Source organism: Protobothrops mucrosquamatus, unplaced genomic scaffold (assembly GCF_001527695.2).
Source record: "Protobothrops mucrosquamatus isolate PMUCROS unplaced genomic scaffold, P.Mucros_1.0 scaffold337, whole genome shotgun sequence".
In the NCBI taxonomy this organism is placed as follows: domain Eukaryota; kingdom Metazoa; phylum Chordata; class Lepidosauria; order Squamata; family Viperidae; genus Protobothrops; species Protobothrops mucrosquamatus.
Window position 1 is genome coordinate 887056 of NW_015386675.1, and position 16352 is coordinate 903407.

Here is a 16352-nt window from a genome sequence, read left to right on the forward strand (position 1 = left end):
AGTTTAATATGAATTTCAGGAAAAGAGCCAGGCGAATTGTTTGAAGACTACACACTCAGCATTCGAGGTGCAATACTCATCGACATCAATTCTTGGAAAAGTAGTTTGCAGGCATATGGCATTCTCACCAGAGAAATCTGAAAAAAAATGAGATCGACCTATGTTAGCAAAAACCTTTCATTCCAGAAACATTCTATCTCTTTACTTTAAAAAAAACCCCATAGACGGAGTTAGGGAGCTCAGATAAAGACAGCAAATGAAATAATTTTTAAAAGGCTTCAAAGACTGTGAAAGTAACAGTGATAAAAACATCTTTGGGAACAAGTTGGGAGATGTGAGAAAACTTAGAAAGACACTGCTTAATACTGGTCAAGCTTCACTGGAGAGGGGTGATGGAGTATGTACCTGGAGGAGCAATGCGGGAGAGTGGCAACACAGAGCTTTCCCAGAGAGAGGCAGAGAGAGTAAGAGACTGCACAGTCCCAAGTTAGATGGGGAGGGGATAAAAAGTTCAGGGTAGCCACGTTGTAGAATCTCTTGGGATATAACTAGCATGTTAGTAGGTTGTACATTTAGTTTGGCAAAGTTCTGTCTGTTAACTGTAATCAAATAGAGGACTGAACTTGATTGGATTTCATTATGTCCGCTCTGGGTTTGGACCTGAAAGAAGGCCTTCTATGTACAGCATGCTACAGAAAAGAAAGCTAATTTCTTCAATGTCAACCCCCCCCTAACCTGGGTAAGGAAGGACCTTAAAGATAATGCAACCACTGAGGTATTAGGGGTGCCAGGACATTGAAGTGTACATTGAACTTGCTCTTGACCTCCAGCCAAACATTGCTTGAAATCTGAGTCCTCTCCCTCCCTCCCTCCCTCTCTCTCTCTCTCTCTCTCTCTCTCTCTCTCACACACACACACACACACACACACACACACCTATATACATGTCAATTTGAAGTGGAGTTTGGCATCATCATAGTTTAAGTATTAAAGACACACTTTAAAAGCAAAGACTATTACAGCCAAGAAAATAAAATGACATTTTGTAATACTGTAAGATAACAGCATTTTCAGCATTTTAAAATTCATTGGCATTATTTCAGAAATTTTCCTAACTCTTCTAATGCATCGGACAGTTTTATGCTCTCCCTCCTGCAGCCAGTGACCCTGATTATATTGGATTCATGGTAGATAACACAGAGTGGACAAGTATTGGAAAAAGTGCCTCAAGGTGAGACAAAGATAAAATGTAAAAGAATGAGAAAAAAAATAATGAAATGGAATGGGCAGCATTTTCCTACCATCTTTACTTACCTGTGTCTTATTACGACAACCCCTGCATTCGTAGGTGTGGGTCCGGGTGTTTGCTATTGCCATCAGCCCACACAAGTTGCATACATGAACCTGATATGGATCTGAGGCTTCAAACAATCTTTCCCTTAGGAACTGCGCTGCTCCATGAGCAATCTGACAGTCTCGCTCCATCTCTCCAAAACGAAGACCTCCATCGCTGGGGGGGTGGGAAGAAAAATCAAGTCCACTTCCTTATTTCCCCAAGTTAGAGGACTACCAATTGGACAGCCCATTATTCCTGTCCCCAATTAATGTAAGAAACTATTAAAGGAGAAGCCAGCTCATGTACTAAAATGCTAATGAAATGAAGTCTTAAAAAAACAAAACATACAAAAAGAAGTGCTACATATGCACATTGTCAATACAAGACAGACCAAGGAAAATAAAAAAAGACAATATATTTCTCTACAATATATTTTAACACTCCCATTTGGGCTCCTGGCATTTTTGCTCTTATGGCATTTTCTAGTAAGATTTCTAAGGATTATGGCTTCAATCCTTTACTGAAATAAAGACAAACTGGAAAGCATAACAGCAGGCATCTATTTCTTACCGAGATCGACCCTCCATAGGTTGCCTGTTAAGGATCTGAATAGGTCCTCTTGCCCTGGAATGAATTTTATCATCTACCATGTGTTTTAGTCGCTGATAGTAGGTCGGGCCAATAAAGATCTGTGATGTGATTTTGCGGCCGGTAAAGCCATTGTACAGAACCTGCAAAAAGTAATTGCTCCTGTTATAATAGCATATCAGTGCAGGGAGCAGACAGAATGAGACTTATCATTGCCCTTGTATTGGATTACCTCATTTCCTCTCAGATGATATCCATAATCAGAGAGCAAGTTTGAAATCTTCTGCACGTTGACTGCATCATTAAAAGGTGTAGCATCACCTATCTCCCCTTTATTTGCTGATACCTGGAAAAGGGGAAGCAAAGACTAGCAATTATTTCAATATTCCTCATAATAATTGCCTAAAATGAAACTGGGAAGATTATATTCTAACTCCCATTAAAGTGTAGAGCTCACTGAGTCGCTTTACTTAAACTGACGGGCTTCTGCAAGCCTAAAGTCAGAGGAATGGGGACTATGTAGTACTTACTCTGAGTAACTTGGAGGAAAAGAGTAAACATATAAACTAAACAATAAAAGGATTTGAAATCATATTATGCAAATTTAGAGGTTGTATTTCCCCAGCATCTTCTAGATTAATGCCACGGGTCAGAGAGTTAGCTTTTTAATTTAAAAATAAAATGGCTTCAGCTTGCAAGAGATTAAAAACAAGCTGATTCAACCTTGGCTGGCTAGAGTCAGAGATGCCCCTGGAAGCTCTCAAAGAGAGCCTGATGAAGAATATCTCAGTTCCAAGCAGCGAGACTTACCTTTCCTTGAAGACATTCAATCAAATGGCCAATGGTCATTCGCGAAGGGATAGCGTGGGGATTGATAATTATATCAGGAGTGATACCTTCACAGGTAAATGGCATATCCTAAAAATGAAAACAGATCAGAATCATACCATTTTTTTCTTGATCATAGTTTGCTTAATCTATAAGCCTTGCTGTTTTGTGATGTAAGTCACAAAATAAACTATACAACTTCTTTCTTCTGTCAGATATTTGATTTATTATGAATTTCCCACTATCTACCATACTGTATATACTCATGGGTAAATTGAGAGTTTTAAATGCCATTATACACTTACAAAAAATGAATTCGGCTTATCTGCAGAGGGGCTTATCAATGAGCAAAGGTAATTCTTGTTTAGCAAACACAATTGAGGCAGGCAAATCAGTCCTTAAGCAAAGCGGTCCTTAAATCAGAACTGTGCTTACGATTTTACTCCAGTTTACGCTTGCTTTATAATGGGGGTGTTAAACTGCCGGCCCACAGGCTGGTTTCATCATACCGGAGCCACGCCCACCCCATTGCCAGCAATGCAGAGTCACGATATGTCGCAACACATCACGTGACATGGCGAGTTTGACACCCGTGCTTTATAACATCAGAAGGATACAATCCTAAACAGCTGAGTGAGCCCAAAGAGCAGGAAAAGTTTCCAGAATTTGACTCTCAAGGAAGCTATAGGAAAGGGCAAACGCTAAATCCTCTTTCCCTCATTCCTCACCCTTTGGATTGCTCATCCCAGCACTGGGATAATTAGGAAGAGAATTTATCTTCGTATTTACTTTCATTGGAGAGGGATTACATGGGAATCAGCAGACACATAATAGGGAATACACATCAAAAGGAATGCAGTTTCCCAGGAAGCAAAGAAAAGCCCTTAGTGTGAAATTAATTCATGTTTCGTCAATTTCAGGGAGCAGCTGCAAAACTTGCCCTAGCCCAGTAGTGGCGAACCTATGGCACGGGTGCCAGAGGCGGCACTCAAGAGCCCTCTCTGTGGGCACATGCGCCGTCGCCCCAGTCCTAGGCCTTCAGCTGGGTTTTATAAAACCTTTTCGCTTTAGGCCTCCGCCGCCATGTGCAAAAAAAAAAAAAGTTCAATCAATCAACTTCTCGCGGGGAAAAAAAAGATCTTGCAAAGTTGGAATTGATTGAACTTTTTAGTCCCACCCAGTCTGCCGTTATCACCGCAGCCACACCCAATTGGCCACACCCAGCCAATGGGCCACACCCACCCGGCACTCGACGATGTGTAAGTGGGTTTTGGGTTGCAGTTTGGGCACTCAGTCTCTTAAAGGTTCGCCATCACTGCCCTAGCATTTTTAACGACATGCTGCACTGGGGAGAAAAGAAACCCAGGAAGAAATAGTTTACTTAGATAATCTGTCTGCTCTGCAAGTGGTGACGGGAAAAAAAAAAATGGGTCAGGCATAGGACAATACATACTGATTTAATGGTAAACACATGACTGAGATACTGGCAAGCATTAGTTGCAAAGTTATTTTTTCATCACCATAAATGTGAATGGGTGGCATTTGAGGCAGCCATTAAATGAGAACTACCTGCAATACTTTTTAAAATTGCTTCCATTTTCCATACTTACTTGTATATGCCCATCTGCAGATAAGCTGAGTCTTGAATTTTTAACCAAAATACATGAAAAATGTGAGTTGGCTAATCCACAGGTAGTGCATTTTTCATGGTATTTCGAATAAACATTTGAGAGTTAGCTTATATGTAGATGGCCTTATACATGAATACATATGGTATATACTCATTCTATTCTTATTATAAAATCTTTTCCATGTTTTAGCATAGAACCACCTTTGAATTCTCTAAAATCTCCCAGAGATTTTAGCAATCCAGTCTGAATAGAACAGGAAACGTAATAAATTGACATGTCAGGCCTGGTTTAAAAGCAATATCCTACATGGCCTAAATAACCTCAAACCAATGTCCCTTCCTTTATATGAACTTTTCCTCGATTTTAAGGCTCTCCTTGGTACAGTATTTCAAATAGGTCCTTTTCAGGGGAAGCACAGATTCAGAACACTTCATCCCACGTAAGAAGTTCCCACACTGACTTAAATGCATTGTTTTCTGCTATTTTACTGTTAAGCTGTTTTGCTGGCTAAAGACTGTAATAAAATTGATGTAATTGTTAAAATGGCTTGATTACATGTGAGCACAGATTTCAAAAAAGCAATTGATATATGCTCAGGGGTAAGCAACCTTGGCTCTTTTATGACTCATGGACTTCAACTCCCAGAATTCCTGAGCCAAGGAATTCCTGAACCAAGACGTTATTTCAAATCCAATCATCTAAGCATGAAACCCTCTACATCAAAAGCAAAATTGAAGGCATTTACCTCTTGCCTGTATTGGATACCACAGGTACCTTTCTGACCATGTCTACTAGCAAATTTGTCTCCAATCTGTGGTATTCGAACCGACCGTACCTGGAGAGATTAAAAAAAAAAAAGATAATGTATTATACCAACTATTCACAAATGCTGGATTTATTCTTGCAGACACATTTGCATGACTCCTATACTTACTCTTATTTTACAAAACTTGTATCCTTCCTGGTTCAAGGTAATCATGACCTGGTCAACTATACCAGTTTCACTGGTCCGTAGAAAAGTGCTGCAATCCCTTTTGGTGTAGCGACGATTGGTGCTTTCCAGTTCGTCTTCGTTCTCCGGCAAAGTTACTGTCTTGCCAATGATGACATCATCTCCTGAGACGCGTACGCCAGGTGCAATCAAGCCATCATCGTCCAGCTTGTCATAGATGGCATGCCTCATCCCTGAGAAAAGAAGAAACTATTACATGTTTTCAGATCAGGGCTTCGGCTTGTTTCCTTTTCTAATAGGATAACATTTCAAGGATGATACGGTTTTGTTTTTACTCCAGTGCCATTCTGAATTCAGAAAGAAAAATCCACTTCTGCTTTTTAGACTAATGGTACATATGAATAACTCTGTTGCCATCAGTGACAATGACAGGTTAGATAGGATAACTCATTTATAACCCCTGTAAAATCATATTCTTCTTTGCAAATAGCATAAACATATGAAACTTAGGAAATTCTATTACTGAGCAGTTATCTACTGTCCCCGTCTTCACGGTGTATTCCTGGTCACTGTCTATTCTTACCCTGGCATGTTTCACGACTAGGTTTCTCAAACACTTCTTCTTGGTCATATCCCTTTTTGGACTCCTGTTCTTTATAAGAGCGATAGAACACAGATCTAATGGAAGAGAGAAGGAATACCATCAGCTCCGCGTCAGACAACACTTTTTCAGTTCAGGTTAAGACATGATCTAACATTCTTCAGCTGAGCAGCAGGACAAAACATGATGACATGTTGACATACATTAACAAACCATCCACTGGAGTTAAGAGATTGGAAGCCTATGGACTAAAACCACCACCACAACTAACCTTTAATCTAAAAGTGGAGCAAAAAGGTGAGTTTCTGACAAAAAAAAGAAAAGCAAAATACTTGACGACTAACACCTACAAAGAACATACTCCACTGAAGTGAAATATTTGATACAACAGACCACTGCAAAAAGCATACCAAGAATGCTTTAAAGCTAGTGGCCTATTTCCTACAAGCATGCGAAATATTTCTTTTAACAGGGAAATAGAAATGTGGCAAGATGTGAAATATTTAACAAGCCAAACCTGAAAAAACCTCTGTCAACAGCAGAGCGGTTCATGATAACAGAGTCTTCTTGATTATATCCTGTATATGAAGCTATGGCGACTATAGAGTTGATGCCTGTTAAGAGATTCAAGAATATTTCAGTTATCTTATATACATATTCTTTTCACTTTATAGATTAATGCCAAATAAGCTCTAATTTCTCACTAGTTATATGCTGTTTTCTACAGCATGATGGGAAGAGCATATAAACACACCCAGCCTGGTGTTATCAACAGCAGATAGTTTTGTGTGGAGCAGGCATGGAGTTTGCTTAGAATTTCACGTGTTCCTTCAACCACATCCTTGTGAATTGTCTCCAAACCCTGTTCTCATTTGCTATCCATATTCAAAGACTGGACCATCTTGAGCATAAACATTCTAAGAATTTAAAACTGGCTAATTAGATCATAGTTGAAACTTTTATAAATATTTTATGCTTGTTAAAATTGAAAAACAAACAGTGTCTTCTTTGCAAAATGTAACAAGAACGGGCACACCCAAATACAAGTAATAACTGAGATAGATATGAATAAGATATAGAAATAGAAAGAATGCATTTAAGCAATAATAATTACTGTTTTGACCTCTGCCTTGCTACAGTTTATGCCAAAAAGTACTATACTTTGCCAAATATATTAAAAAAGAAGGGCTAATTTAAGGAGCAAGCTAAAAATTATTTCAAAGTTGTAATGCTTTTCCTTTGTGATCAAACATACTGGTGCTAATGCTTTTCCGTCTATTAAAGAAACCTAATTGATTAAAAGTATAGGGAAAACTTATATTCTTTACTAACGTAAACCTCTTCTCACTACTAGTATGAGATCCCACAGCTGTTATTGCTAAATCATCAATTAACAAACATCAAATCATCAAATCCCCAAAGCCCCATATCTCACAGAAAACTCATTATTAGTACTTTGGAAACACAAATATTTATAGTAACTCAAAAAAAAAAAGACACTTTGGCATATCTCTTTAAGAAGTGGATTGCTTCTCTAAGGTAAAGGTTTCATACTTGAAGGTATTATATTTGCACTAATCAGCAACTTTCAGTCATACCTGCTGGCAACTCTCTGAACCTTAAATATTCCATAGAACGTGTGGTCACAAGGGGCTTCTGAGGATAATATAAAACATGGGCCAGTGTATCCATACGGACATGGAAATTAGTGATATAAACTCCCATGGCTTGTTTGCCCATAGCAGATTGGTATGTATTCCTAGGAGACTATTAAGAAAAGAGAAATTGTGTTAGGAATGAAAAAAATACCCCTTCAAATTAAACGCATAATAAAATATTATTCTACCAAGTTATAAACTCTTAATTTACTATAAAATAAAGTCCAACAAACCTGATTGTGATCTGGAAATGGAATAATAGATGCACAAACTCCTAGAATCATGGAAGGGTGAATCTCACAGTGTGTATATGTGGAACAATATGCCACACCTTTCTCCTGCAAGTCATCTGGAGTCATAGCCAGCATAACAGTCTCCTCTTCTAGAGTGTCAATGTATTCTACTACACCACTGGCCACCAAATCCTGCCAGCTAAACAAAATATCTCAGTTATTTTAGGATTAGGATTAGGAACGCCCCTTTTGAATCTAACCAACTTGCTTTCTTGTTTTTTAATTAATGCAACTACATTCAGAGCTCTAAGAACAAATTTGACAATTTATATTTCAATTCCAAGAAAATGCATATCATTCAGTATAATGAAAAACTAAAAGTATAACATGCTATATTACCCATAATTTTGCCCTTTCGTGTACAATAGGTATTTGCTCCATTCCTTCATTAGTTTATGGTTTTGTTTTGTTTTTGCATAATGCATATCTGCAGAAACCAATGTCTTAATTCCTTAGAATTCATCCCCTTTCTAAACTTGCTGTCTTAGCCATCTAACCCACTAAAAATAAAGTGTACTGAATATTGTCCACACTCAACTCTGAACATAAGAATCTGTAATGAACCCATTTATCTAGCTGGCTGTCAAAAGAGAATCTCTAATGCAACATGGGAAAGAAATAGGAAAGGGAAGTGCTGTAACATTCAGAAGTTCACATATATTCCGTCTTTTGCAGCTTCCATAATTAGCACAAGTAATTCTGGAGATTTCGAAAATGCCTTTGTTACTTTGATGAATGAAGGGGAATTACAAGGAGGAATGTAAGCAGGTACACAGAAAGAGCTACCTTTCACAAGATCAGCAAATAGCTGTTTTCTACCACATCCAAGAGGAAAACTCTCCAAAATAGTGATAGGAATTGTTCCTAGTAGCACTTGAGTTGTACTAGCAAGTCAATCACTCTAGAAAATGCCCAGCAAGTGTTTCAGACAAAACTTTTCTCATTCCGAAAACTGTACTCAAAAGGGAAGACTTTATTCACTTCTTATATGATTTGGACCTTAGTCTAAATCATCAATAACAAACACTTCTTTTAATTCCTGCTCATTTCCACATAACATTTTAGCACACACAATTAGTTCTAGAGCTGAACTTGTTTGGTTATGCACTTTCTTTGGCTAATGACCCTTCTAATTCATGCCTGGAATTTTCTCTTCTCTTCCCATGAAAAGCATCTTTGAGGAAAAACAAGTACTAAATCCCACAAAAGGAGAACATTTGAGTATAACCCCACCTGTAGTTGTTATATTCACGTTCTTTCAATTGGTCAATATGCCTCTTCTTCAGTAGCAATTTTTGTTTTTCCACAATTAGAAGTGGGCGGCAGATCCTACCAGCATCAGTATAAATGCGAATTTCTCGTTCCCTGATATCTCTGATCATGGACACCTGCACGAGAAGACATAGTTCTCATAAAAATTTTCAACTAGCCATTTTTGGCAGACAGGTCAAAGTGTTAAAACACCATGTTCTCAGATGCCCGCCTGACATTTTGCAAGTTTGAAAATAGTGCTCTTATAGCTTAATGGTGATTAACCAATCCTGATGTCAGATAAAAACAACTGAGTAAAGAGTCAAGGTGAACATTCTGAATCACACATGGCCTTTGGAGAAATAATCAAGAGTTTTTAATTCATCAAAATTATATAGAATTTAAATTGCAAATCTTTTTTCTAGCTCAACATATTTTATTGTCTGTCCCCAGATCTTTTTTGGTCTAGGTTGCATCTCTAGGTTGCTGGAATTACAACAAAATTTACCTCTGACACTATGATGTCCATTTGCCGCCGCAGTTTTCTCAGCGTATTCATAAGCTGCTCTGGATCTTTGTGAATTCCAACCCAGCAACCATTCACAAATATTTTTGTGGCACTTAAGGAAAAAAGGGAAACAGTTAAGCTGCTGCTTTAGAGGGAACCATAGAGAAGCTAATGGAATTCCATTACATTGCACTTGATTCTTACTCCGCAATTGCTGCTGGGGAGATTTCTTCCAGGTTTTCCATACTCCATTCTTCTAAAAATTCCAGAATTGGGGATGGCTGAGACCCCACAGAAATATAGGCCATCAGAGCAAGATTCTTCACAAGCCCCACAGCATGACCCTAAGAACAAACACAGGATTAGTCTTCAGTCTTAGCAAGCTCTATTATGCACACACGTTCTGGCAATTTTTGAAATTATAATACCATTTAAGACAAGACTCAAGACTATTATATGAGAATGGATTCTGAGGCCCATTTGGTGGAAGACAAAACCTGTGAAACCCCTTTTTAAGGTTTCATGGAACACCCTCTAATAATTGCCCTGAATTTTGGTAGTTGGTTTGTTAAAACATTCCTGCTATTTCAAGATACTGTAGAAACAAACAGGAAATATGTGGCAAAAACCCAATAACAAACCTAACACTTTTAAAAAATTAAAAAATAAATCTTGCAGGATTCTCCCAGAGGTGGGAGAAAAGGAACACCCTAGCTCAAGTTATTTTATATTAATACCACATTCATTGCAGCTCTTCCATAAATGTTCCCTGTGGCCAGCAAAAATGTGCTTGCCGCTGTTCACAGATAACTCAGTTAACAAATCCTTCATACTAACTTACTGGGTTTTATTAACAACCAATTATAACTTGAGAAGATGTTTAAAAATCTGAAAAGACACTCTACTAAATACTGCAGAAAAAGATGGTAATAATAAGGGGAGGCCTCTTTCACGGAAGCTGTACTTTCCACATGCATTTTTTTCATAAGCATCACTTATACAGCAATTTTTCCTATGAAAATTAGGCTAATTTTCCTATGCAAAGTAGCCTAATTCACATGGGGAAAATCTTACAGCTCCAATTTTTGGGGAAAATTCCATTCACTGATGATATAGAGCTACTTAAATACAATCTTTGCATTACCTCTGGAGTTTCAGCAGGACAAACCATTCCCCACAAAGTGTTGTGCAACTGCCTGGGCTTTGCTAGTTTACCATCTCTTCCAATAGGTGAGTTTAAACGTCGCAAATGGGAAAGTGTAGAAGCAAAGGTGAGACGATTCAATACCTCAAGAAATGCAATCAAGGACATTTTTAGACTTTTCATAAGATACAAAACCTAAATCTTGTTGCCATAAGCTCTATGAGGAATATGTTACCGACAGGGAGTCAGCAAGAGTGAGTTGGGCAGCCATATCAATTTTCTTAATAAATAATTACAAAAGTTTTATTTGCAACATTTATCACATATAATTTGAGCACTCACATTTTACTAATGTAATTAAGCATAGTTTAATTTAAGGACCAAAGAATACCAGGGGCATTTTTAACCGAGAACAAAATCTAGTTATTCTCTCAAGTGGAAGTTTACTGAAATTCTTTCACGGTGCAATTTTCTTTTCTTTTTAAAGGATTTATGCTCTGAACACTGCAGTTCCTCAGCTAAATTTAATTTTCCTCACCCAGACAAGATTCATTCTACAATTCTTTTATAACTGTAGCAAGTTTGAGCATCCCTAAAATGGTCAGAATGAATCAGAGAACCTCCATCATCTGCAATGTGAAAGATGGGGAAATCTAGAAGTATGAATTTTAAAATAGTCCCCTGTGGATTAAAATACCATTTATTCCTCCCACGCATACACTATATCTGCAATAACAAAAGAGGTTATTTTAAGTAGGAAGAGGAAGGAAGAGGCACAAGGAAGATATACAGTGTAACTGTATTAAGAAAATTTTGGATAAAAGATCCACTTGGAAATAAATAATCGAATGCCAAAGAGTTAGGACTGCTGCTGGTTGAGGAAGAGGGTGGCTCAGGGTTAAGATACTGAAGTCCTGAGAAGAGAAGCTAAAGTAGAAGGAACAAAATGAAGGATGGGCAGAAAATGGGGCAAACAAGGCTAGTAAATAAATAGTTTATTTTCCTATTTATTTAGGAAAGAACAATGAGGAAAATAAAATGAGCATTCTCGTATTTCAGCCAACCCACTGAACGAGAATTGCTGTCATTCACTAAAAAGAATTATGGTGATATAACCATGTCTCTCCTGAGCTGATAACTTTAAAGAATCTAAATTTGAGTGGCAGGAGTATCTAAAACAGTGTTTCTCAACCTTGACAATTTTAAGGCATGTGGACTTCAACTCCCAGAATTCCACAGCCAGCAATGCTGGCTGTGGAATTCTGGGAGTTGAAGTCCACATGCCTTAAAATTGTCAAGGTTGAGAANGCATTTTCTAGTAAGATTTCTAAGGATTATGGCTTCAATCCTTTACTGAAATAAAGACAAACTGGAAAGCATAACAGCAGGCATCTATTTCTTACCGAGATCGACCCTCCATAGGTTGCCTGTTAAGGATCTGAATAGGTCCTCTTGCCCTGGAATGAATTTTATCATCTACCATGTGTTTTAGTCGCTGATAGTAGGTGGGGCCAATAAAGATCTGTGATGTGATTTTGCGGCCGGTAAAGCCATTGTACAGAACCTGCAAAAAGTAATTGCTCCTGTTATAATAGCATATCAGTGCAGGGAGCAGACAGAATGAGACTTATCATTGCCCTTGTATCGGATTACCTCATTTCCTCTCAGATGATAGCCATAATCAGAGAGCAAGTTTGAAATCTTCTGCACGTTGACTGCATCATTAAAAGGTGTAGCATCACCTATCTCCCCTTTATTTGCTGATACCTGGAAAAGGGGAAGCAAAGACTAGCAATTATTTCAATATTCCTCATAATAATTGCCTAAAATGAAACTGGGAAGATTATATTCTAACTCCCATTAAAGTGTAGAGCTCACTGAGTCGCTTTACTTAAACTGACGGGCTTCTGCAAGCCTAAGGTCAGAGGAATGGGGACCATGTAGTACTTACTCTGAGTAACTTGGAGGAAAAGAGTAAACATATAAACTAAACATTAAAAGGATTTTAAATCATATTATGCAAATTTAGAGGTTATATTTCCCCAGCATCTTCTAGATTAATGCCATGGGTCAGAGAGTTAGCTTTTTAATTTAAAAATAAAATGGCTTCAGCTTGCAAGAGATTAAAAACAAGCTGATTCAACCTTGGCTGGCTAGAGTCAGAGATGCCCCTGGAAGCTCTCAAAGAGAGCCTGATGGAGAATATCTCAGTTCCAAGCAGCGAGACTTACCTTTCCTTGAAGACATTCAATCAAATGGCCAATGGTCATTCGCGAAGGGATAGCGTGGGGATTGATAATTATATCAGGAGTGATACCTTCACAGGTAAATGGCATATCCTAAAAATGAAAACAGATCAGAATCATACCATTTTTTTTCTTGATCATAGATTGCATAATCTATAAGCCTTGCTGTTTTGTTTTGTTTTTTGTATGATGTAAGTCACAAAATAAACTATACAACTTCTTCCTTCTGTCAGGTATTTGGTTTATTATGAATTTCCCACTATCTACCATACTGTATATTCTCATGGATAAATTGAGAGTTTTAAATGCCATTATACACTTAACAAAAATGAATTCGGCTTATCTGCAGAGGAGCTTATCAATGAGCAAAGGTAATTCTTGTTTAGCAACCACAATTGAGACTGGCAAATCAGTCCTTAAGCAAAGCGGTCCTTAAATCAGAACTGTGCTTACGATTTTACTCCAGTTTATGCTTGCTTTGTAACAGGGGTGTCAAACTGGCGGCCCGCAGGCCGGTTTCATCATACTGAAGCCATGCCCACCCCATTGCCGGCAATGGAAAAAGAGTTGCGATACGTCACGACACATCACGTGACATAGCGAGTTTGACACCCGTGCTTTATAACATCAGGATATAATCCTAAACAGCTGAGTGAGCCCAGAGAGCAGGAAAAGTTTCCAGAATTTGACTCTCAAGGAAGCTATAGAAAAGGACAAACGCTAAATCCTCTTTCCCTCATTCCTCACCCTTTGGATTGCTCATCCCAGCACTGGGATAATTAGGAAGAGAATTTATGTTCGTATTTATTTTCATTGGAGAGGGATTACATGGGAATCAGCAGACACATAATAGGGAATACACATCAAAAGGAATGCAGTTTCCCAGGAAGCAAAAAAAAAGCCCTTAGTGTGAAATTGATTCATGTTTCGTCAATTTCAGGGAGCAGCTGCAAAACGTGCCCTAGCATTTTTTAGGAACATGCTGCACTGGGGAGAAAAGAAACGCAGGAAGAGATAGTTTATTTAGATAAACTGTCTGCTCTGCAAGTGGTGATGGGGAAAAAAATGGGTCAGGCACAGGACGACACATACTGATTTAATGGTAAACACATGACTGAGATACTGCAAGCATTAGTTGCAAAGTTATTTTTTCATCACCATAAATGTGAATGGGATGGCATTTCAGGCAGCCATTAAATGAGGACTACCTGCAATACTTTTAAAAATTGCTTCTATTTTCCATACTTACTTGTATATGCCCATCTGCAGATAAGCTGAGCCTTGAACTTTTAACCAAAATACATGAAAAAATGTGAGTTGTCTAATCCACAGGTAGTGCATTTTTCATGGTATTTTGGTTAAACATTTGAGAGTTAGCTTATATGCAGATGGCCTTATACATGAATACATATGGTATATGCTCATTCTATTCTTATTATAAAATCTTTTCCATGTTTTGGCATAAAACCACCTTTGAATTCTCTAAAATCTCCCAGAGATTTGAACTTTCCTTGATCTTAAGGCTCTCCTTGGTACAGTATTTCAAATAGATCCTTTTCAGGGGAAGCAGATTCAGAACACTTTATCCCACATAAGAAGTTTCCACACTGACTTGAATGCATTGTTTTCTGCTATTTTACTGTTAAGATGTTTTGCTGGCTAAAGATTGTAATAAAATTGATGTAATTGTTAAAATGGCTTGTTTGCATGTGAGCACAGATTTCAAAAAAGCAATTGATATATGCTAAGTAATATAAAAACCAAGACATTATTTCAAATCCAATCATCTAAGCATCTACATCAAAAGCAAAATTGGAGGCATTTACCTCTTGCCTGTATTGGATACCACAGGTACCTTTCTGACCATGTCTACTAGCAAATTTGTCTCCAATCTGTGGTATTCGAACAGACCGTACCTAGAGAGATAAAAATAATAATAGTGTATTATACCAACTGTTCACAAATGCTGAATTTATTCTTGCAGACACATTTGCATGACTCCTATACCAGGGCTTTTCAACCAGTGGTACAGGTACCACCTGTGGTACATTGGCACCTGGCAGGTGGTACGCGACCATCCTAGAAAAGTGGTAGTGGGGGAGGGGAATGAGCTGAATCGGTGGCAGCACCGCACAAGCCTGAGTGAGAGATGGCTGGAGCTGCAGGGCTGTCAGGGCTCAGCAGAAGCGCCAGGATCAATGCTTCTTCGGGGCTATCAGGGCTCAGTGGAAGCGCCAGGATCAGTGCCAGGCTCCAGCTGGGCTCGGCGCTGATCCTGGCACTTCTGATGAGCCCAGAAGAAGCGCCGATCAGCTGGAATGTTGCAGCATCTCCAGGGTCTTGTGATTTACATTCAGATGCTTGGCAACTGATTCATATTTATGACGGTCACAGTGTCCCAGGGTCATGTGAAGTGACCAAAACCTGCTGCAACCACCCAGCAGATGGGGGAAATAAAAACCAAACACCCCCACCCCACCCCCACTGCCAATCCTCAACAGAAATGCTCACAACAATGAAAACCTCGGACAGGAGGAAGAGCGCCGCCGGGTGGGCAGGCAGGTGTCTTGCTCGGCTGTGGCTTGGGGGGCACTTTTTTCAGTGCCGTTGTAACTTTGAACAGTCACTAAGTGAACTGTTGTAAGTCAAGGACTACCTGTACTTCATCACTTTTTTCCTTTTTGGGGGGGGGGGTCATCAAGTTTTTGACACCTTGCTAGGCAACTGGTGGTACTCGGATATTGCCATATGCTAAGAGTGGTACAGTGGGTGAAAAGGTTGAAAAGCCCTGTCCTATACTTACTCTTATTTTACAAAACTTGTATCCTTCCTGGTTCAAGGTAATCATGACCTGGTCAACAATACCAGTTTCACTGGTCCGTAGAAAAGTGCTACAATCCCTTTTGGTGTAGCGACGATTGGTGCTTTCCAGTTCGTCTTCGTTCTCCGGCAAAGTTACTGTCTTGCCAATGATGACATCATCTCCTGAGACGCGTACGCCAGGTGCAATCAAGCCATCATCATCCAGCTTGTCATAGATGGCATGCCTCATCCCTGAGAAAAGAAGAAACTATTACATGTTTTCAGATCAGGGCTTCTGCTTGTTTCCTTTTCTAATAAGGATACAGGTTAGATCCTACCTAGTGGCGATGAGGGTGGCGAGGTCTAACTACTACTCCACCCTCATTGCGTCATCAGATAATCGCCCGGCCACCCTCTTCAGGGTGACCCGCTCTCTCCTTCAGTTGAGGGGAGGGGGGGACTCCCTGGAGGGGAGGGCCGAGGACTTTGCTCAATATCTGCATGACAAAGTCGC

At 39.0% G+C, this 16352-nt stretch overlaps 2 protein-coding genes across 2 annotated transcripts in view; both read right to left on the reverse strand.

The window, feature by feature from the left end:
* Nucleotides 1-10958, reverse strand: LOC107286927 (RNA polymerase II subunit B). Its single transcript, XM_015815368.1, has 15 exons — nt 10791-10958; nt 9851-9990; nt 9647-9758; nt 9121-9275; nt 7828-8026; nt 7535-7703; nt 6454-6550; nt 5919-6013; nt 5318-5568; nt 5129-5218; nt 2735-2842; nt 2157-2270; nt 1907-2067; nt 1315-1510; nt 1-137 (listed from the first exon to the last, which is right to left on the reverse strand). The coding sequence occupies exons 1-15, from the start codon at nt 10956-10958 to the stop codon at nt 48-50; spliced, it is 2145 nt and encodes a 714-aa protein (XP_015670854.1). The 3' UTR covers nt 1-47.
* A 1231-nt stretch (nt 10959-12189) lies between these two features.
* The window catches only part of LOC107286916 (DNA-directed RNA polymerase II subunit RPB2), a 21684-nt gene continuing 17521 nt past the window's right edge, over nt 12190-16352 (reverse strand). The window contains exons 19-23 of the mRNA XM_015815360.1: nt 15840-16090; nt 14863-14952; nt 13022-13129; nt 12444-12557; nt 12190-12354 (exon numbers count right to left, since the gene is read on the reverse strand). Of these exons, the coding sequence (XP_015670846.1) occupies nt 12190-12354; nt 12444-12557; nt 13022-13129; nt 14863-14952; nt 15840-16090 (728 nt within the window). The remainder of the gene's footprint in view (nt 12355-12443; nt 12558-13021; nt 13130-14862; nt 14953-15839; nt 16091-16352) is intronic.

Excerpts from the sequence above, each read along its gene's own strand:
- LOC107286927 (XM_015815368.1), bottom strand. The coding sequence starts at position 10,958 with ATGTCCTTGATTGCATTTCTTGAGGTATTGAATCGTCTCACCTTTGCT. Across the intron at positions 2,843-5,128 it reads GTATCCAATACAGGCAAGAG|GATATGCCATTTACCTGTGA; the intron begins GTAAATGCCTTC and ends TTTCATTTTTAG. Across the intron at positions 138-1,314 it reads GTTGTCGTAATAAGACACAG|ATTTCTCTGGTGAGAATGCC; the intron begins GTAAGTAAAGAT and ends ATTTTTTTTCAG.